Genomic DNA, 23,076 nt, shown 5'->3' with positions numbered 1-23,076 from the left:
TTGAATGTTGTAGCTGCACGTGTGCAATGTGACTGAGTGTGTTCACTGAGGAAGCCTGGGGGATTTCATTGTGTTTGGAGCTCCGGTGGTGGGTCCTGCTGCAGAGAAATGTGTTTAAAAGACATCAGAGACATAGGCTTCTCCTACACTGTCAAGCTGATAAATTGGAAGGAGAGTGTAAAAGCACAGGTACCTGTGTGGCTGCTTCTCTTTCTGACTCTGGGTACTCTCTAGCTCTCTTCATTGTTGAGACCTGTAGTTTTTTAGGCAGCATCTTACCTTTTCCGACTCTCCGTTTTCATGTTTTTCAATGTAAATTACATGGCCGGGCACTATCTGTGTAATGAGTTCTGCATTTATAGAGCTTTCACTGTATATAAATAATGAGGGAAGCATCTGTTACTGCACTTAGCCTAGATTAATTTTATTTCCTTGCTAATTAAACAATACCTAAAATTGAGATTATAGACTTTCTAGGAAAAGGACTTGCCTTGCTTATGACCTTTGAAGTGTCAAAGTGTTTTTAGAGTTGTTTTCAAACTTAAACAGAATAGGGGTAAACAAAATCACAACTTCTTTGAAGTGTGTCTGAGTAGGTGCACAAAATACTTGGTGTCTTTTCTTCAGATAATTAGATAAATCTCGATTGGGATATTGTTGTATTGACCAGGTATTGGTCCACAAAAGTTACAGTGGAGCTTGAAATGAAGAGACTGAAAAGAATTGTGTTTTATGAATCTAGTTGTGGTGGGAGAATTACAAATTCCTGAGATCTGAATGTGGTTCACTGAGATTGAGATATAGCTGCATAGTTAATATATAAATAATTAACATCAAGTGTGCATTAGAAATTAAGAATCATCATGAGAAAATGATATATTCTTGTTATTCAAGCACACCCCAAAGCTTTTGTGGTAACCTTTCTCATCTAAAAATAATCAGAGGTTGGGCAGCTGTGGGTTTGTACTGGTGTTTTGTTCTGCTGTGATGGAGGTAGTAATTCCCAAGGGCTATTTGTTACGTTCTGGAAGTGGTGAGAGGTTTCTTCAACTGTTGTCAACTAAATTGAACTGTTCAAGTGCTTCACAGGTCTGCAAGCTCTTGGGCCTCTCTGTCTTTTACTTTGCTGCTCGTGATGGGTCAGAGCAAACGCAGGTCCGACTGTCACCTGGGCACTTAAAATCCTGATCTGAATGTTCTCTTTCTGAATGTTTCCTAACTGGATAGTGGTCACATTTGGAGAAGTAACTAATAGCTTTCTTCAGCTTCTCATTTCTAATATCTTCTCATTTCTCATTTCTCATTACTTCTCATTTCTAATAACTTTTTCCTTTTATTAGGAATACATAATCCGTGTTCAGAGAGGAGTTTCGTCGGAAAACAGTTGGCAGGTAATTTCTTAAATGTGGTTCACGTAACCAGGATGCCTTTTCAGGAAGAATTTGGAAATTGTCTCTTCCTAGCTTTTTAAATTTGAGCTGGAGAGGGAAGTGGTTTGGAATTGAGAACATGAAGTGCTTGAATATTTGTGGTCAAAAACTAAGAGAAAAACAGTGTTCTGTAGCTACAGAAGGCAAGTTGTCTGCTGCTATTGTGACCATTCCAGGGAAACAGGAAAAATGTCTGTTTTGTTACTACCATGTGTTGGCGTGACCATTTTTTCAAAATTTCAAATGCAAGTTTGCCTTCCCTAGTGATAAAATGAGGGCCTTGCTGATACATGACCAATCAAGCTTAGAAGCAATGATGATTGTGAAAAGTTGTTTGCTCTAACATGGCAAAAATCCATTGTTTGCTAGCAGCTTTGCTCACAAATATTATTTTAAGCTGTTTTAAGATAATATCTGAAATGCATCTTTATTTTGCTCTTTGCTGTCTGGCAGCATGACATAAATCCAGCAGTTATGCATTTCTACATAAGTGGTTAAAAGAAGAAGACAATTATAAATGGGAATTACTTTTCTCTGATGGGATTTTGAAGAGTAAAATGCTAATGGGAAAGGTAATATATTTCCTGAACTTTGTCTTTATATTTTGCAGATTGTGAGGCGATACAGTGACTTTGACTTGCTTAATAATAGCTTGCAGGTAACTTTTACCCTTGATATATAAATATAAAATGTCTGTTAGAAGGATATATTTCAAATGGCTTGTGATTTTTTTATATATTGCAGTGAAGAAAAAATACAGATTCACATAGGTGTAAAGAGAAATTCTGACTTCAAGTGTAACTCGAATGTATATTTTTTCACTCCTATGTTTTCTCTTGTTAAATTTTAATTTTAACATCAACAGGACCAATTTGTGTAGAAATGGAGGAAATTGGCAGATACTGAATCTTCCCTTCAGTACTGTGACTTGTTCCGGTTTTGTGTGTTATTATTTGTTCCTCCTTTGATTTGAAGAAAGCCAAGGCACATACCAACCTTTTAAATTCAGCACTGAAGTGCTATGTGTCTCATTATTTATATTCGTCTAAAAGCACTACCAGATGCTGCTTATCATGTGATGGTTTTCTGTATCACTGGAAAGTGCTCTGTAGTTAAACACTGGACTTACTGTGTGTTTTCTTCTGCTTTTTAGGACAATTATTTCTTTTTAGTTTGTGTGGGAAAAAGCAGGGTATATGAGTGTGTTTGGGAAAAGGGGGGAAGCAGCAGTGACTAGCATCTACAAGGCTGAAACTTGTTACTTGAGATTTCCATAGTACTATGCAAACAAGATAAAAAGTGAATGCTTCTGTGATTTGAGGATAGATTTTTGTGACTTTGAAGCTTTTTTTCCTGTTAAATACAGTGTGAATTCAAGAACTTAATCCTACCTGCACTTCCTCTCCTTCTCTCCCCCCCCATATCTTCTTGATGAATTTCAGTGAGCAAAACCATGTAAAGATGTTGAAATGTGCACTCTAATAGTCTGCTGTGAATGACTCCTATGCTAGAAGGTAGATGGAGGGGCAAATTAGTCATGATTCAACAGAACCAACACAGTTGCCTTGTAGCATTGTTTTATTGAATATGGAGTGGCTTGTAGGAACTTTAATTGTGACCTAGAAACCTCAAGTGATGTGCTGAAGAAATGCAAGACAAAGATGCCTCCTGCTCTAGAGATCCAAGATGTAAGATAAGCACCCATGGGAAGACAAGGAAAATGAGATGGTATTAGTGCCATTGTTTGTAGTAGTCATTGTAGTCTTAACTATAGTCAAGTTTTGATAGACATCAAAGAGAATGCTTTAAAAAGAAGAAAGAGTTCACTTTTGCAGCTACCTCTAACAAAGTCCTTTTAACCATGGAGAATAGGATGTGAAAAAGCTTTATTACATTCTCATTTAACTTTCAAGTGAGAAAGCTTTAGTAGAAAAGGCAGTAGACCTTTAAGACTTAAAATTCAGAAATGACAGGTGCTGAAAGGTTAGGCCTAAGTGGAAGGTCTAGAAAGTAAAGGGAAATAGGTTGTGTATGATGTAGGACAGAAAGAAAAGGCCTTTGTACCTGAGACAGAGGTGAATGATGAAAGTGGAAGGTTCAGGAAATTATTTGACAGCAACTTGCAGAGTGGGACAAGGAGGAATTTGAAATGAGAGAGTTTGAAGATAGAAGATACCAAGATCTGGGACAAAATCATCAGCTACCTGAATGGCTAGAAAAGATCAAACATCAAGATGTATCTCTGACTTGGGTAGGAGGATATGCAGATGGTGGCTAAATTAACAGGCCTTCTTCATTAGCACTTCATATCTTTTCTGTGAAAACTGCTGCTTACCCCTTGATGTTCAAACTCCCGTTTCTGCTTTCCACAGCCTAGAAAGGCCAAGATACTTGGAGACAGCTGGTTTTCGCTAGTACAGAGGGCCACCCTAAGAGGTGTGATTCTTTGGTATGTTCCCAGCAAAAGGCAGGAAGACAGTTTTAAGCCTTTATTGATGATGCACAACTCTGCTTTTGACAAACACCACTGCTCCCTCAGCCTAGCTCTGTATGCCAGGGCTTGAGAGACAGCAGTCTGCAGCTGGTGAGAAGCATGTTAAAATTGCTTTTTCTCCTGCTGTTTTGGTGTTTTTTATCAATTGCTCTTTGTGATGCTGGAGCTGAAGTTTTCTGACCCATTAAGACACGCAGCACTCCTCAGTTCTTTCCATCCAGAACTCTAAGCAACAACATTTCATCACGATATTAATCTCCCATTATTTGTTTTTAAACTCTTTAAACTCTCATCTTGTGTATGCCAAAATTAGAGTAAACAAACTAGCCTCAAAACAAAACAAACCCCCGAAATAATATAAAAAGACGAGCAATAAGAAAATGCCAAATCCCAGTTGCCTTCATTCAAGACTAAAATGTTGCTGGGAAAACTGCTGGATTTAATTTGGGTGTAAAGTTCCAAGTTCTTTCAGTTCTTGTGGCACAGTTGACCTTTCTGGAGGCTTTGGATGGTTGTGTCTGAACAAATAGCTGCAGTTGAGTCGGAATGCAACTTTTCTGCTGTTAATGTGGTGCTGCCTATGCAATAATAGTAAGGACTGTAAATTTCCAAAGTGTCTAGGCTAGGGGATGCTGCCCTACTAAACACTTTGGAAATAAAGAAAGGTGTATGCCCCCGTGACTCTGATCAGCATCAGAAAGTTTCAAGCCAGATTTCCTGAACTCTCAGCTGAAAATCCCCTTCCAGACCACTTCTTCCTCTTCACTTATTTGACAGAGATGTGTGAAGATCATTGGCTGCTCTTCTGTTTTGTTCAGTGAACTACCGGTACAGCAAGATATCTGGCTTTTGTGAAGCATTTTATTGCAGCTTTTGAACAGACATTCCTGAGCAGGCTGTGATTTGAAGATAAGAATGTTTATTCCCAGGTTCTTCTGCAGTGAAGCCCATCCTAGCTCTAGTGCTGAGCTGGGGCCGCAAAGAAGTACTGCCTGTGTTTGAAAGCGTGCGAGATCTTTGTGAGGTCGAGACCTCAGTGGGGTGTTCTTCTAGACCAGACAGTGTTCTCACTGTGTTATGTATTTTGGCAGATAGCTACAAAAATGAATGTTACTTTCTGTTGAAAAATAACAGATGTGTGGTTTATTGTAATAAATTTTGACACAAATAATAGTGGTTTGAAAACATCTGAACTAGAGTCCTCATCTGTTTGATGGGAGCTAACTGTTAAAGGTGATTAAGATTTGACATGCTTTTCAGGTGAGTAATACAGTCACAGCTGTTTTTCAACCCATAATTTGTGGTCAGAAAGCATGAGAAGTGCTAAGGCTGGGGGCAGTCGATTCCAGTGTTCAAAAAAAGAAAGGAGGGAAAAACGGAAAGGGATTGCCACTTCTGCCCCAGTTTGTTGGACTAATCCTGTTATTGTTTCTGCTAGTTAAAATGAGAATTGTTCAAACACGAAAAGTCACTGTCTTCTCTCTGGTGAACTGTTTGCTGAAGTTTGAATTGAGGTTACTGCATCTGGTGTAATTGATTCCTGCAACACGCGCTTCTTAAAGCTAACTCCCATGGAGATTCAGCGTGCCAAGGCAGGTGCTTTGATCTGCAGGACAGCGATGTGTTAACAACAACAAAAATTTATTCTGGCAATTCCCATGACCTAATTGAATATAAACACTGTGTGCAGCCTAGTTTTGTTTTCTAAAGATGATCTCTTTGTTCTGACTTAGGTGAGGCTTTGAATTCCTGTACAGTTTCTCAGCATTGTATTTCAAAGTATTTCTCTGATTTTATCTGAAGTTTTGGATCATTTATGTCAGCATAGGACAACTACTCTGCATCCACTAGTAGATTGCAGCTATTTCTGTGTTGAAAGATGTATAGCTGTTTAAAGACTGTGTAACAACAAATTCAGAAGAGAAAACAGAAAAGTTGCACTGTATTTGAAATTATAGATTTGAGATACTAGCAGTAAGGTCTTTAAATTACCTGTAAAGGCAATAGAAGCAAGGGAAGGTTATTAATTTGCACTTCATGAAATAAGAAAGTGTAAATCTTATCCAGGGAAAGTGGAAAGGTCTGAATTGGTTTTATGCTGTGGTGGAGGTATGTCATAGGAACGATATGGCTGAAAATTGTAGTTATTTAGTATGTGAAAGTTTTTGTGCAGTGATCTTAAATGCATGACTCACTAGCAAAGATTTATCTCCTTGCATTTTCAGTGTTGTTCTACTTATTAATCTCTTCACAGCGGGATGCGAGCTGTCGCCTGGCTGGTTTACCCTGATAACACTACCTAGAAAAAACATAAAAGCTTCTATACACACAGTTCAAAAACAGTTATATAGCTGAAGTCTTTTACTTTCTGAGTTGCTAGTTTATATCCCTGGGGCATTTTAAGAGCAAAGATAGTAATTTTTCCTCTCTTTTTAAGATCTCAGCTCTAAGTCTACCTCTTCCTCCAAAAAAATTGATTGGAAATATGGAGCGTGAATTCATAGCTGAAAGACAGAAGGGACTCCAGGCCTATCTCGATGTAATTACTACCCATCACATACTGTCTAACTGTGAACTGGTAAAAAAATTCTTGGACCCAAACAGCTATTCTGTAAACTACACTGGTAAGTGAGGAATTGCAAAACTGTGTTGCAGTTTCCCTTTAGCATGTGTGTATCTTTCATTAATGCTGGCAGGGTTTTATACTGAACCATGGAGGGGGTGAGTGGGGAACAACCTTCAACATTATCATACTGGGAATGTGATTATTTATAATCATAAATCATACATAATCTCCATCTCTGTGCCTGAATCGTGCTGCAATTGCCAAATCTAAATATTTGTATTATTTTACAGAAGAGTAATGAGGGTCAAGATCTATATGTGCAGAACCTGGGGGAGTGGGGTTGGTGCGAGTGATATCTACTTTTTCACAGTTCATGATAAATGGGGAAGGTTGGTACTTGGAAACTGTCTACCAGAGTGTAAGGTGGAGTTAAGTTTGTCAGCTCTGCATTCTGTTAAAACAGCCAGCCTTCTGAGCACAGAATTTTGCATTTGTTGCGGTTCTGCTGTTTTTCAAATCAACAGGAACAATTGTGGTATCTTGTCTGGCTCTCGCTAGCGCTTTGGGTTGTGAGACTTCCTCGAACTAATTGTTTGAGATAGATTGAGTACTTTTTCAAGGTCTGAATAAGTGACACCCCTTTCACTCCTCAAATACTGGAACACCACTGCATCCCTTAAAATGATATGCCAGTGATCAGTTCTCTTCATTATTAAGTATTTCTTTGAATTCATATGGCTTCAGCTTCAGCCATTGGAAAATGTTAAATATTTTTCTTATAGGTTGAAAAAAACTTCCTCTTAGTGATGAAACCCACTCCACAGATGTAGTTCATGGTCAGATTGACTCTTTGCAAAATGCAAAGTTTGTTTTCATAAAAGCAGAGCCTACTGAAGCAGGAACTTACTGCTTCCTTTTCACTTGTCTTTTTGCTCTCCCTTTATGTGACATTGTCGTGTCTTCAGCTTCGAAGTGCAAAGAACATTTCCTGGATGTTTATGATAAGCTGTGGAGGAGCTGTAAATTATTAGTAACTCAAAGGATGCAGTTTGTCTGGCTGATGCTGAGCAAGCAGTTTAAATCTGTAGGAGATACCGTGACTTCTGTGTTAATTTTTGAGCACTTTCATCAAGGTTGTTTTCACAGCAAGTTACTGGAAAGTTAGTAGCAATCAAGTCATTGCCTATAGTCTTTGGAGACACAATCAGTTGTCATTTCTTAAATACTGGGACAGTGAACTGATATTTATTGCACTGTTCTCTCTCTTCTTCCTAGCCTAATTTTTGAGAGTGAAGATAGAGTGCAGGAAGACCAGCGTGTCCTTACCTTTTTGCAGTGTTTCTGTGCCAAGATAAGCCATGTTAGAGAAAACTCCTTGTTGGCATGATTCTCTTTCTCCACTTGCTGTCACTACTCATGGAGATTTCCCCTCAAATCACTTCATGAACATAGCAGTTGTGTTCCCAGCTGTGGGAGAGTTCAGTAACCAGAAGGGTGCTCTCCCCCTCCCCACCCTGAAATGTGTGTTAGATGATGATAGCTAGCAAAATGCATTTGCCTGCATAGAAAAGAACAGAACAACACGTAGTGAAACAGAACTGGTTAGTGTGCGTGTAGTAATGGCAATGTAGATGCCCATTAGAGCGATGTAAAAGTTAGCACTTTTACAGATATAGTAGAAACATTTTTTGATCTAACATAGTGTGGGAAATCTTAGCTGTGAGCATTGAATTTGAACTTGGAAATGTAGATCTGGTGCAGATAGAATGCAAACTCAGTAGGCTAAGGTTTTTGAAGGCAGTGCTTTCTCTGTTTTCTCTGTGGATTTGAGATATCGGGTTAAAAATGCAAATGCCCTTTAACTGTGGTTTTATCTGATTTCCTTTTCAAGTCATTTTGCTGACTTTCAATCTGAATTCCTCCAGGCTTCCTTCTGGCATTCAACCTTACTCAACATGTGGGTGATAATCTTAAATAGTCTCTTAAAAACTTTTTTTTTTCTCTCCAGAAATTGCCTTACAGCATGTGTCAATGTTCTTCCGGTCAGAGCCAAAGTGGGAAGTGGTAGAACCATTAAAAGATATAGGTAAGAAGAGCATGTATGCATGGAAACTTGTCTGATTTTTTTTTTTCTGACTACAGAAATTGTCCTAAGATTACAATGCTGTTTCTGCTTACAGACCTTGCCGTGTCTGTAAGCTGTGTAATTTAGTAGTGTTTTAATTAAAGCTGTTGATGACTCTTCTTTTGTAGGTTGGCGATTACGTAAGAAATATTTCTTAATGAAGATTAAGAATCAACCAAAGGAACGGCTGATGTTAAGCTGGGTATATGCATTTTCGTGTCACACTCAAGTCTATCTTCATAAAATTGGCTGATTTAATTTATGTTGACTTCCATGCATGACTGACAGGGACATAGACTTAAGAGCTCAGGCTTTGAAAGAGCCTTGAAAGCCCTTGGGTGGATACGTGGTGTGAGAACTTACATATCTTTCTTCTGGTGGCAAATCCAGTTTGCAAGTTTCCGCGCCTGCTCAGTTGTTCCCATTCTTGCATCTCTATTTCTTTAGTTGTAATGATGTAGCTGCTGAGCGTAGTATAAACTTGCTCACTGAAAATTAACAAGATGATCCTTTTTAAAGTGCTGGGTTTCCTTACTCCGATCTTTAGTTTTACTGACATAAATATGTCAGAGAAGCATGAGTTGCTCCTGTGAGGTAGACATGCATTGACACCGAACAGCGTGTTATTACTGAACACATGCTTGTGTTCCTGTGCTGAAATGTGCTGCCCTCTTAATTGTATCAGCACAGCTGTTTGTGAGACTTCACTGGAGAGCGGATATCACTGAATTCTGCAGTAAGAGGGAAGTTTTTTTTTTTGCTGGAGGGGAAGAAGGTGGGGGCTTAAGCCTTATCAGTTCACAGTGCACACAGTCCTTAGTTTGGGGTTGGCAGAGTTCATTCAGTGGCAGTAATGCACATCAGATATGGGGGGAGGAAGGAGGCAATAATATTTATTTAATGTCAGACACTCTGTATTGTGAAACCATGGCGTTATTCAGACTCTTTTGAGTTTCATTCTGTATGTAATTTCCTTTCTTTTTCTTCAAAATACACCTTCAAGCAGCTGCCTTAATTTGTGAAAGCAGAATATAGATCATATTTTCTTTATGGAATGCAGGATCCATTGTGATGCCATTCTTTTCCTATTATTTCTAGGCTGATCTTGGCCCTGATAAATACTTGTCTGACAAAGACTTACAGTATGCTGTGAAACTTCTTTCTTCCTGTTCTGTGAGTATTACTTGAAGACTTCTTAATTGTGCCAGCACAAAAGTTCTTGTCAAGGACTGATCTTGCAAAGGCATCTGTAGCCTAGTAGACAGAGTTTGTAATTTTAGAGTTGCTTTCATTTAAAGATTTGCAAAACATTTAATTACATTTCCCACACTACATGATATAACATGTTCTCAGCAGAGATAATAATCCTGCAGGATTATTACAGGAGATTCAGAGTTGTGATTATTTTTTTTTTTTTTTTCTTGTGCAGTACTGTGAGATCACGAGCTTTTATTTCAGCTCCTCAACATCCTAGGTTGCTAGGATAGTGCTGTCTAGGTGTAATTGCTAGCCTGTATGCTGCGGATATTCTCAGGCAACAGTGGATAAAGCAGTGGAATGGGTGTCATTTTTTCAGTTCTTTGAACTTGAGACAGGAATATCTTAGCAGAGGTACAATGGAGGCTGTGCAATTGTAAGTTCCTATGCAATGCCACATTATAAATCCAGTAGGCATCTCTGAAAAATTGGAATATGACTTCAAAAGGTGTTTCTCTTTAAGGATGTTAAGCATGTGAAAGACTGGCTGGAAAGGGTGATATTTAAACTGGTAAAACCTCTGTGCAGATACACACAACAGCAAAGGCTGAAAACTGGGCTTTTCAACCTCCAAACCAGACTGAAACTGGTGTATTAAAAGACATGAGCAAGGAGTCCTTTCCTTACTAGCGATTCCACTTAGTCTATGTATTGCATGTGTAATTTATTTCCAACTGCATTGTCTCATTTGGTTTCACAAAGTTGCAGGAAGTTGTTATAATAATCTCTGAAGACATACACTGTAATGACAGCTATTAATGCCAAGTTCTCTTATGTGCCATAGTTGTCTAAAACCATGGATGGATTTTAGCCTAGCATGACTTAAACTTGTAGTAAAGCTGCTCATGTGTAAGTGCTAGTGGGGCTGGATTTTTTTATTTGTCTAAACTTCTAGTCTGTTTGGTTAAAAAAAGTTGGTGGATTTATTTTTTAATTTATGTGGAAATTGAACAATGTCCTGTGAAGTTTTCTTTGCGTTTACTCCAGGTTAAGACTGAATAACTTGAGCAAATGTCACTGACAGAATCCAATTTATTACTTCAAATATACAATTCAAGCAGCACTTTTCTTACATGTGAATCAAGCAAAAATTAATTACAGAATGTGTCATTTAAAACTTACCTGCAGTTTCTTCTTTTGGTAGCATCCCTATATTTACAAAATCACTTTTGCCACTGCCAATGAATCTTCAGCGCTGTTTATCAGACCATTCAGTGAAAAAGGGACACTAAAGGACCTTATTTATAAGGTAATGTCTCCCTCATGCCCTCAGATTAAATGGTAGTATGTTTGCTGGAATGACCATAGTATGTCTTTTATAAAACCGTTCACCATCTCTTGCTTAGCAAACTGAAACAATTACTGGCTTTTCTGAGCATTATACTTGATGTGTGTTTCTTTTAAAGGCAAGGCCAAAAGACCCATTCCTGAAGAAGTATTGCAATCCTAAAAAAATTCAAGGTCTTGAACTTCAGCAAATAAAAACATATGGAAGGCAAATATTAGAGGTATTTATTTTTTGCTTTATTTACCAGCCTTTATGATTTTTTTTCAGGTCAGCTGGTTTAACGAGAAAAAGTAGACAAGCTTTATTTCAGCAGCAGGCTTCAAAGCTAAATGTAAATTGAGATTAGCTGATGGGAGCTGAATTTAGGTATTGATGTCTGAGGCCATTTGTGACCAAGAAAAAAAAAGGCAATTTTTGTGTGTGTCTAGCTTAAGTAGGAGAGGGGTAATAATGTAGTTTTGCCCTGTGGGAAAAGGGAAAGAAGTAAGTCATAGCCTGCAGAACACATGCCATAAATTCACTGTCATTAAGATGAGTTTTAAAAAAATTTATTCAAACTATAATAGAATTGTGAATTTTTGTATGCCAATCTTCTTGGGAGGTGTCAGTAAGCCTGCTATGAGAATCAGCATCAAATGTTTGTTTTGTGGGAAATGTTACCAGTGAAATGGAAATGAATCATGAGCCAAAGATGACGTACATAGAAAATCAAGCTGAGCAAGCATTCCAGATAGGGGCCTCATTTGTTTTGTGTCTGCTTTAGTATTAGAGCATTTAAGATCTTGAGATCATCAGAGTATCTTGTGACAGTGCTTCTGTATTGGATTTTTTTCAGGTATTAAAATTTCTGCATGAGAAAGGATTTCCTTATGGCCATCTTCACTCTGGCAATGTGATATTGGATGGGGACACATGCAAGTTACTGGATCTAGAAAATTCCTTGTTGGGACTTCCATCATTTTATCGATCATACTTCTCACAGTTTCGGAAAATAAATGTAAGAATCAGACAATTAATTCAGCTGACTGTCTTGCATCCCTTAATCCTCAACTTCTGTTTGTGGAGAACTGAGTAGAATGAGAAGAACCTCTTTCAAACCTCTTTTTTAGATTTGAGCTTTTTTCCATCAATTCCTTTTTCTGCTTCCTCCAAATTACTGCCTGGCTGCACAGAATTTTTGTTGCAGCACACTGGAGTGAGGCTAAGGCCAAAGGTAAGCAGGTAGAAGGGGAGCGCAAATGAATGTTTTTGTGACAGTGGTGCTGACACAAATAGAGGTGAACTGCAGTCTCTTTCACCTTAGCTTTTTATTTCATAGGAATTTGCATATTGTCTACTACACTTCTTCACTTCTACCTCTGTAAAATGAGTGCAGCTTATTACTTGGTTTTAGCTGGGAGTGTCAGCCTTGTCTTTGGTGGATACTGTGAAAATTGATTAGGTGCTTACAGACGTCTAGCTATTAAATGGTATTTTTTATGTATTTGAAGAGTCTCTTTGCTGCAGGCTTGCAAAGCCAAATATTATCTTCCTACAAAAATATGAAAACAAATTTGCCCTGCTGCAGCAATACAGTTTTTTAACCAGCATCTTGCCCTGCCTTTAAGTGCTTGTTGTAAGAAATTCCGTACAGCATCACGAGGCAGCTGCTTGCTGACCTTGCTAAACAGGTTCTAACGTGTTGTCAAAGAAACGATCAAAAGTTCATGGTTAGTCCAAATCTGTTAGTACCATCAAAGCTCCAAGCCTCTTCCAGTAAAAGGAGCCATTTCTGTTTAAACATGAATCAAAAATCTCAGAAATATGCTTAGCATATATGTACAGCTTGTACAAACTTAACAAGGAGTGAAGGACAGTCTCCTAGGTTTGTTTGGTGTGCATTTTTGCTGTCTTCTTATCTACTTCCCCATAAACTGACAGCTGGTCATATTATTGATCTCAATCTTTGCTGTGTGACTTAGCTAGGAATATGTGCTTGATTGTGATTTGTATCAGTCTATGGCTCTCTAAACTGCTGCATATGGAAATTTACTACTCTACTGAACATGACTATACTGCTATCCCAGTTGTATCACCATGTACAGAAAGCAGTACCTGCTTTAGCTTGAGGCAGAAATATTTCATTAGAGCTAAAGTTATGCAGGGAAGTAGTTGTGATTAGGAGCTGTCTTAATGGTTCTTCATTTCTATCTTCAAATGCAAGACCACTTTTTTTCTTTAATGGAGTATTGCAGGTTTTGAAACCAGTTGTGAAAAAGTGATTAGTTGTAGCAAGTTGTGGTTTTATGGTTTTGTTCTTCTGCAGACTTTAGAAGGTGTCGATGTGCATTGCTTTGGACACTTGCTGTATGAAATGACGTACGGAAGACCCCCAGATACGATTCCAGTAGAGAGCTTCCCTCCTGCACCATCAGTGTTTGTTGGTTAGTATACGATTGAGAAAATCTCACTCAGCTCCCTGGGTACTCTTCCCTTTTACTTAGGCTGAAATGCTGTGAAATAGCAGCCCAAGATCTTTGTGGCCAGTACTGAAAATAATTAGTAGTTTGTAAAAACAGAAAATGTCTTCTTCCTGAAATATCTGTGACATATAAATAAAACTTTTATTTTTTTTAACTAAGTGATAAAGTTGTGTGTAATAAGTAATTAGATGCCTGGACTCCCCTACCCCATGTCTAACATTCTTGTAAAGTTTCTATTTGTTATAGTAACTTTATAATAAAAAACACATGCCACAGAGCTTCATCACTGCTTAGTTGATGCAGTACTGAAAGGAACATCGCACAGCAGTGCCAGACATTCATTCTAAATCATTTGCTATCCTGCCGTGCAAAAATGTGTTCATTCTTATTCTTGCTTTGGTAGTGTCTGTGTTGGAATCCATTCTGACCTGTGAAGCTATGAAGAATGGCATGCCAACTGTTTCACGGCTCTTACAGATGCCGTAAGTCTTGTTTTACTTGTTTTATACTCATAACAATGTTTTTAATTATAGTAGGAGGAAAAACCTTTCTACTCATGTTCCTCTTTAGAATTATTTGCTCATCATTCTGAAGGATGTATAGTGTATCCCAAATGAAGCTGTAAACTTGATAAGCTTCATAGAACCCATTCCTTGTGAATATTTTAGATGCCCATTTAACATTTCTTTGTTTCTTGGTGTGTTGGAGCTATTTTGAATGCAGTTTATTTAGCACGGTGCTATGGTTTAAATTGATCCAGTTATTAAAGTAGAGCAGGCATGATTGGGGTCATGCATAGATTGTCTTGAAGCTTTTAAAATAAGGAGTCTTTTTGCATATCTTCTTCAGACCTAATGTGGGAGATTTTTTTATCAGTTTACATATGGCTAGCAAAATAGATCTCTTCTTTTGCTCTGCAGTGACATTTTAACTGGGTCTGGGTGTGAAATTTGTGCAGTTCTGGCTGGCTTCTTGCAGGGCTGGCTTGGGGATTCCCCAAAGCATAGATAGAAATTTCCTGGCTGTCCTCCCAGTGATGCAGTGAAGTGGTAAGGGCAGGTATGGGGCAAGACTAGGATGCAGAAGGTTATCAATGTTAGTGCATGACTGAGCTGGAGATCACACCTGTCTGCAGTGCTGCCCTGCCAGCAATTAGGAGGCACTATTACCAGGGAAGTTGTCTGCTGTCACTGCGCTGTGACGTGTCACCAGCATGCTGAGCAAAAGAACCACTGTTCCTAGTGGGGGTTTCTTTTATTTATCCTTAATACAAGGTGCCAGAATCATGACCTTATAAATGACAGATTGCCCATACCTAAATCTGGGTCTGATCTCACAGCATACAGATTGCACAGCATTTAGAGCATGGTCCAGGATTCGTATTTCCTGGCTGGGAACAGTTACTGCAGGCTTGTCTCAGCCTTCAACTCCTTCTATTCCTCCTTTCCTCTGTTTTTAAAGAAGGTGGGAGGTAGAGAAAAGAATGTAAGCAGGGGAGAAAAATCTGTGAATACACGAATGTACAGGTGGTAAAATTTGTTGAACAACCTCTGCCCAGCTGTATCTGATATGTAGGATATTATACTGCATTCCCTTCATACCAGTGCTCTTCGGAAGTGTGTTGTGCAATGTAATTAATATAAATATTTACTAAACTTTATTATTTCTTATAACCATATAAACTGTGAGTTTGCTTAATTTTGTGAGAAAGGGTCAGAAAGATACCCTGTAAAAAAGGTTGAATATTTGTGTTTTTTTAAAGTCTTTAAAAATTTGATTTATATCTGAATTTTTAATGGAATACCATTCTTATAAACTTGATTCCAGTCTTGAATTTGTTTTCTCTAGTATAGGCCTATGATAATTTTCCATAGTGAACAACAACAAAAAACTCTCTGAAATCTTTGTCAGAGCCAGGTTTGAGATCTCTTACTGGGACAGTTTTCTAGTATGTTCTCCAGAACAAAGTATCTTGAAACAGACTAACCAGTTTATTTTCAGACTGCCATTGCCCTCTAGTGTCTTTGTTTTGGATGGAAAAGGATTAATCATGTGTACTCTTTCTGCTGATATCACAGAAGGGAGAGCAAAAATATTAGAGTATTTGCTTTAGTTGCCTTTGCCTGAGTACAGACAAAAAATGCAAATATTTTCAAATGTTAAGTTCACTCATTGACCTTGCACATGGTTCTTGTTAATACTAAAACAACACTTGTACCAGGAGAGTTGTCTTAAAAAGAGCAATCATTTTGTTTAGGTGAAATTTAAAATAAAGTTCCCCAACAATCTCTTGTCATTTAAGGATCCAAATACTTTTAAGGAAAAGGCATTCTTATTTTGGGGAAGTCCTTCTCTGCCTTTATACCTGTTCTATCAGCAAGACTGGATGAAGTATTTTGAAAACTAACTCTGCTGTCAGCCACGGCTACATTCTGAGGGCTGGATGCTGCAAGTTTTATGTCAGTGCTTGGAAAATGAAAAGCAGTACATAAAAACCTGTGTAAAAAAAACAAAACCAAAACCAAGCAGTGGCCCAGGATGAGGAGAGAGAAGGAAAAGGAGAAAGAAGGAGTGAACAGTGCCAGTAGTGTTCTTACTGTGGTTCTGCTTGTCTCTTGGGAGTAATATTCCTTTTTTATTCTTTTTTTTTCATCCACTCACAGATTATTCAGTGACGTCCTGCTAACAAACTCGGAGAAACCACAGTTTAAGGTAGAGCTGAACATTGATTTGCTGATGTTTGTGGAAGTGCCAAGGTGTGGGTAGCTATGCACTAATTGACAAATAGGGCAGAAAAGAACTGGCTTTATTTGGCTTTATGGTGATTGCCATCAGTATTTGGATTCCTTTGGTGAATTGTACCCAAGAACATTATGTCACCCTTGAAAGGTGGAAAACATGCACCCGGAGTTGTCTTTTTTTCTTCACTAAGGGAATAGTGTCAGAACGTGGGGCTTTAGGTAGGCAACATGATCAGATGAATGGTGAGTTTTCAGCAGTGAAGTTGTGTTTTCCTTTATCACATTTTGTGCTATGATTTTTTTTTTCCTGTTCTGTATTAGATTCCTACTAAGCTAAAAGAGGCATTGAAAACCTCCAGGGAATGCATAGAAAAACGATTAACAGAAGAACAGAAATTGGTAATGTCTGCATTTCTTTACTGTATTTCCTCCAGCCATTTTACTTCCTCTTATCACTTTTACTTGGAGAAAGTGAGTTTTTACTCACTTGAACTGATTTTAAGTAATAAAAACTTTCCTCAATGGAATTGCTTTCCTGAAAATGCAGTGTGTGCAGTTGTAGAACAGGTGTTGGCTATATGGCATTTTACTGTTTTAAGTGGTGTAGCTTTACTGGCAGTGGCTCCCAAGTTAAAGGATCGTTTTAACTACATATAAGGCTCCATCCTCTACCAGGAGCAGTAAAGATAAAAACTAAAATGAAAAAAAAGACAGCTAAATGCAGAGTGACTACAGTGTGTTTTCTTGCACCCCAAATATATGCTTTGTCTGAGAACATTTAAGATCTTAACATGGTCTTTTCCTGGTTTTCCCTTCATTTCGAAGATTCACCAGCACAGAAGGCTGACAAGAGCTCAATCTCATCATGGCTCTGAAGAAGAAAAACAGAAAAGGAAGATTCTAGCACGAAAGGTAAGCAGTCTTAAATAGGTTTCTCGCACAGAAAATATGCATATTGGTTTAACTTGGTTTGAGGCTGTTGTATGAAAACAGGCTTAGTTAACATCTCATACACAGATGACAGTCTGTGCTGCTTCCTGATACAAGTTGTGAGGATATTGGAGCCTTTTTAAGTCTGCTCCTGCAGCATGCTGTCTGCATTTCTTTTCCTTTCTGGAGGGCCAGTTTTCTGCCTTTCCCCAGTGGTGAGGAGGCACTAGAGTTGCCCTGTTTGCTTGCTTGGAGATACCTGAGTGCAGAACAGCCTTGCTGCATCGTGGCGGCACATGCTGGGTGCGGGAGAGGGATGTTGGGCATTGATAAACCTTGTGTGATAAAGTGGATGATGGCTGCTTCAAGTCTGTCTGTCAGTTCAGTCCTTATCATGGAAAACAGTTACTCACTCCCACCTTCTGTTTCTTCTGCTTTGTTTATAGAAATCAAAACGCTCCGCCTATGAAAGTGGGGAAGAACACTCAGCAAAATACAGCAACTCAAATAACTCAGGTAACTACAGAAAAAAGAGCTTTCTTCTACACAGCTGTGTCAATGTCTTTGCTGTTGCTGTCCTTTTCTGGCTTAAAAGATCCAGGGTCACCATTAGTTTACGCATTAATATTGGACTAAGCCTGATACCACTGTTTTGAGTATTTAATAACAGATATATTGAGGGCTTAAAATTATTGTCAGTTTTATTTTTTCAGTTGCTGAATACAAAACATTTTGTCCTCTCTTCTGTGCCCCATTCCTAAAAAAAAAATAAATAAATACATCAAATCTCTTCAATCTGTTTGTCATTTTAGTGGAATAATGACATCTATTATTTGGGCCATTTAATAATGTAGCCTTCAGGGAGAAAGCCTGTGAGCCTGTGGTGATGTGTATTCTGTAGTAAGGTCTTAAGATGAATTGAGAAAGTTATCTGCTTAATTAATCTAAAACAACAGAGCCCTTGGCAGGTCTTCATTTAGTTTAGAGGACTGGTCGATACTAACAGACAGTTTAACAGAGTTGACTTGCCTGGCTGTTATGTGTCCAAAAGCAACCTGATGTGGAATAGTCGGATATCAGAGTAATTTGTGGAGTACAGCAACTGACTGAAAATCATCTCTTAGAAGGAGAAATGGGGTGCCATCCATGCGGTGGCACCACTCTTAAGGACAACAGAATTTTGATGCTGAAATCCAACAGCCTAAGCAACAGAAAAGAAGTGTTTCCCATAGAGGAATACTGTTGAGTGGGCTTCTTACGTGTTTGGAACTCCTCTGATCCTGTGTTCTGTAAAGCCTCCCTGTTCAAATCAGGTCTGAGTGACACTGTTTGTATGAAATGGAATCTTTCCCAAGATTTCAGTGGAAGTAGGATTGGATTTTCAGTCAATAAAGTTGGCCTGTTTCCAACAATCTGTCTTGTCTGACTGTGTTGAGTTTTAATGTCACATCTTTAGTTACTAGTCTGTTGTTTTATTTAGCAGGCTCTGGGGCGAGTTCCCCATTAACTTCGCCATCATCCCCCACTCCGCCCTCTACAGCAGGTAAGTTCAAAAGTTGTTACAGTGTTCATCTTTTTCTTTGTTTTTTTATCTCCCCCTCCCCCAACTGTGGGTGCTATTCCCAAGGATGTTTGAGGGTTGGTGGCTTTCAGGGATGGAACACAGAGATGACATTTATCTTCTGTCAGCCTGAGTGTGAGCATTTGCTGTATTTAAGGGCTATTGAGAACCTTTTAATACTGTTCTTTTTCATCTAATAACCTTTCTTGAGGTCTACATGATATGATTTACCCATAGTATATAAGTGCTTGCTTCAAGGTCTCTTGTTACTCCAGTCCTACTGACATTGCTACTTTACAGGCCTTTTCTGAGCCTCACGTTGCAGTATACATTTGTTCTGATGTTAATGGTTTGTTGACCCTTTGTTTTTGTGTATCGTGGCTTTACACCTGTGTTGCTGTGATGTAGTTTCAGAAGTTTGGGGTATGACAAATTCAGTGGCTTAGGCTGCACGGATCTCCCCTGTTCTGCTGCAGCCCATTCGTAACACCGGTAGAACTGGGAAAAAAAAAAGTCAGAGACTGATCTGGGTTAAAAATATCATCTTTATTATTTTTGGCCAGTTCCCTCTACCGATTTTCTGGATAACTCTGCAAACAGTTTGCTAATGTTTAGGATAGGTGGTGGGAAGTAGTGAAGAATCTGCTTGAGTGGGCAACAGAAATGCTCATGTAAATTTGATGACAAATCCGAATATTGAGTGATAGTGGATGTGCTTCAGTCTGAAAGGCTAGAAGCGTATCACTGGCAAACCTTAACAGCAAAAGCTGTTAATGGAATACATTTCTAGAAGGGAAGCAGTCCATAACATGGCCATTTTTATGGTGACCCATGCCATATGATTTCTAGTCCCGGGAACTTTCTGCACAGCGCAGCATGTTAACTGAAGGCATGCAGTCAAATTTGTGTTTGCTGTGGATGGTCTTTCAAAGGACACTGCAGTCTGTAATGTAATTCAAGTCAGTCATGCTGAAATTCAAATTATTCTCCTTCAAGTTGAGGGTATGTTGAAGTGTGTATTTTATAAACTAAATTCTCCCACCTAGTCTGAACAAGATAATTCCTGTTAAGTGTGTTGCACAGTAACAGCGCTGTTCTCTGGTCTTACTGGCTCTTAGTTGGAGGGTTTATTTCAAGTTCTGTGGTTTTTAAAAAGGAGTAGCTGAAAATGCAAAAGAAAACTTTGTATTTCCAAAGGACAGATATTTAGAATACCTTTTTCTTTTAATTTTCTGCAGTAGAAATACCTTTTACTTATGTTTTAACTTTAATGTATTGGAACTTTATTGAAAGCTTTTCCAAGTTTTGAGCATGTGATGCAAGTTTATGTGTAGACGTGGCTCAAATGGCTAAAAATCGCTCAAGTTTGGGCTCAAAACTTGCCTCTTGTTCAAATCCCATTGTCACAGTGTGTGGGTCATCCTGCTGCTGGTGTGGTCATGGTGATTTGTGGTGATCAGCCCTGTTTGATACAGTTCACGTTGCCCTACTACATTCAAATTGGACAGTGTTTCAGTGTGCTGATGGCTTTGATGCATTTGATGGGGTGTAAAGCCAAGCGCCACCATTTCAGGAATGCTTTTGTGAGCAGAATGCATAGAAGAAACTTCAGATATTAGCTCTAAGAAAAGCTAGCATGCCTAATATTTTTTTCACCAGCAGTTTTAGCTATTCTAAGTAAGTGTGCTATTAATGACTCAGTGAAAATCTCACGGACCTCATGGTAGGTCTTTCTCTGTGACAACTGACAGATCTATAGCTTGTACCTCTCTCTTCAATTTTTCTTGTACTTACTAATGATATTTACCTCTAAACCAAATTACTTGTGGGTATCAGAGTGGTGAGCTGACTGTCAGAAGGGGAGCGAGTCCTTCGGTCTGTCTTTGTGGTTTGGTTGTGGTAGAATCATGCCATGTCAAAGCGTCTTGCTGATATGATGGGATGGCAAAGTGAAGGCTGACGTGGATAGGTGTATCCATCAGAAGCTCTTGCCCTTGTCCTGGCCTGTAACCAAGCAAATCAGTGTAGTTTGTGGGTATGTGTGGAGCCAGAGACACTGGCTAGAGGGGAGCAGGCTCCATGCTGACATGCCCTGGGGAAGGAACCTCGTTCAGGCGGTTTCTCACAGGTTGAGATCTGCTTTGTCTCTGAACAAAGGCCTGGCAAGACTTAGTTTGCAGCTGTGTGCTTGGTATAGTCAATGCAAAACATAATAAGAAATAAAATGATTGCTGGCTTCAGTTGTCTTCGTAGCGATAGCTGCAGCTGTAGGATTGAATGCACAACTTGCTTTGAGGGGAGAGGTGTCTACTGGAAATACAGGCTCTCCTGAGCATTTAGCATTGACTAGAATGTTTGGGCTGGTTTTGTTGCTGACACCTGGCTAGATAACATCTTTGAAACACATTGCTTAGGTTGTGGCAAGTGATTCTAATGTGACTTCCCGTGTTTCTGACATTCTCTTTGAATGTTTGATTCTTTTTTTTCTCTACTTGCATAATCCTTTGCTTTCTTGAAAATATGTTATTTTTCTTTGTAGCTGTGAGCTGTAGTTAGGATCAGAAAGGGTGCAGAACATCATGGTATGGGTTCTTTAGAACTTCACTGTGTCTCCTCTAAACCTTGTAAGCCCATAAAACAGAGAAGCTTTGTGGGGGGGGTTGTTTTTTGCTTCCCTATGGGAGTGAAAATGAGAGATTTGTACTTAACTTTAGCTATAATTTTCTGTGCCAGTTGTTCTGAATCCTGAAGTACGGCGTATGTTTCATAGACACCCATATGGTGCATCTTTTCTGCTCTTCACCTTTCTGTAAGACAATTTGAATGCATCAGCAAGTGCTGTTCTGGAGTGTCTCTGATACGTAGAGCATAAGTGTAAATAAAGGTGTTAATATGACAGGGAGTGTTCCTTGAATGGAATAAATTTTGTCTTCTGTAGTTAATCTTCCTGCAGATTTCTTGCTGTATCTCTCCAAATGCACTTTAATACTGTAAAGCTTGAATTGTGGCATGTGCAACTGAACGCATGTGTTTCATTTGCTCATCAAGTATAATAACGCTCCTAGCAAGGAAAATTGTGGTTCGTTACTCAGAATCTAAGTATTGTATATGTAATATGAAATAGTCAATCTACTGTCCTCATGTTTGTCAGTGAATAACAATGTATTGATTTTTGTACTAACTTTTCAGCTAACAGTATCTGTTTTTCTTACCTTGACACGAGAACTGGATGATTAACTTGTGTCCTCTCTCTTTCTCTGCTGTCTTCAATAGAGCATGCATCATTTTGAACGTGAATTTTCGGAAAAGTAAGCTAATGCTGATTTATCTCTTTAAAGATGCTCTGTTTCTGTGTGGGAAAGTTAAATGCAAATCTTGAACTTGGTTAGTATTGGGAGGGAACAGAAGAAAAAGATTTGAACGTTCTTTTGGATTATTTTAATGAAATACAGCATCTTTAAAAACTCTATCACTAAAATGATTTTCTTTGTTTGCATCCCATTCTCAGCCAAGTTTTTAATGCTGTTTGCGCAATTACTGTCACTTTAAATTCATAATTAAGTTTTTGTTTCAATTCAGGCATCAAGTTTACAGCATCTGATTTACTTCCTATTCCTTTTAACACACTCTCTTAACAAAAATGTCCCTGTAAAAAACCCTTGGTAAGTTCTTGTTTGAGTGTTTTATTCCTACAACTGCATGAATGAGTAAAATGTATGCGTGCAGACAAGTTCTTCCAACATATGTATTGGAAAGGTCTAGTTATAACTGAGCACTAGTCTCAAATGTTTTTTCTAGTAAATACAGTGAAGTATTTCACACACAACAATTTGATCTGTAGATGTAACTGCATATGAGCACACCAGCGTGAACTATGATTTCCTTTGCACGATTCATGTCAAGAAGGGAAAGACAGCTTGGTTTTGATTGACTACTTGACATGAATTGATTTGAAGATTTTCAGAACCATGCTCTTAATTAATGGGTTCAATGTGTAATGCTCATAGCTAGTCAGATACCTTCCTGAAAACTGTGTGTGTTTGTTTTAAGGCAGAGCTCAAATGTGTAAGTATCATAGTCTGTAAACAATGATGTTGTCAGCAGCTCAATTTCAATAATAGTTAGCACTGAGGAATTTAACAAATTTCCTGAAGAAAGGTGGCCTCTTTCCCTACTTCGCTCTCTTTTCTGCCATTGTTGTAAAATAGCCAGAATAAAATTT

At 38.5% G+C, this 23,076-nt stretch overlaps 1 protein-coding gene across 11 annotated transcripts in view; it reads left to right on the top strand.

Annotated features, from left to right (window-relative positions):
* Positions 1 to 23,076, top strand: part of PXK (PX domain containing serine/threonine kinase like) — a 42,493-nt gene that overhangs the window by 15,980 nt on the left and 3,437 nt on the right. For 2 of the 11 annotated variants that reach the window (XM_069866061.1, XM_069866052.1), the window contains 16 exons: positions 1,341 to 1,391; positions 2,041 to 2,088; positions 6,362 to 6,548; positions 8,499 to 8,576; positions 8,744 to 8,817; positions 9,714 to 9,788; positions 11,017 to 11,121; positions 11,279 to 11,380; positions 11,996 to 12,157; positions 13,466 to 13,583; positions 14,026 to 14,104; positions 16,286 to 16,334; positions 16,685 to 16,762; positions 17,189 to 17,275; positions 17,740 to 17,809; positions 18,774 to 18,836. In XM_069866061.1, coding sequence (XP_069722162.1) covers positions 1,341 to 1,391; positions 2,041 to 2,088; positions 6,362 to 6,548; positions 8,499 to 8,576; positions 8,744 to 8,817; positions 9,714 to 9,788; positions 11,017 to 11,121; positions 11,279 to 11,380; positions 11,996 to 12,157; positions 13,466 to 13,583; positions 14,026 to 14,104; positions 16,286 to 16,334; positions 16,685 to 16,762; positions 17,189 to 17,275; positions 17,740 to 17,809; positions 18,774 to 18,836 — 1,426 coding nt within the window. The other 9 variants (XR_011338219.1, XR_011338218.1, XM_069866057.1 and 6 more) reach the window with 9 other exon arrangements.

The sequence above is a fragment of the Phaenicophaeus curvirostris genome, chromosome 11 (assembly GCF_032191515.1).
Source record: "Phaenicophaeus curvirostris isolate KB17595 chromosome 11, BPBGC_Pcur_1.0, whole genome shotgun sequence".
Classification (NCBI taxonomy): Eukaryota; Metazoa; Chordata; class Aves; order Cuculiformes; family Cuculidae; genus Phaenicophaeus; species Phaenicophaeus curvirostris.
The sequence above is the reverse complement of the archived record's forward strand: the minus strand, read 5'-3'. Positions and strand labels throughout refer to the sequence as shown.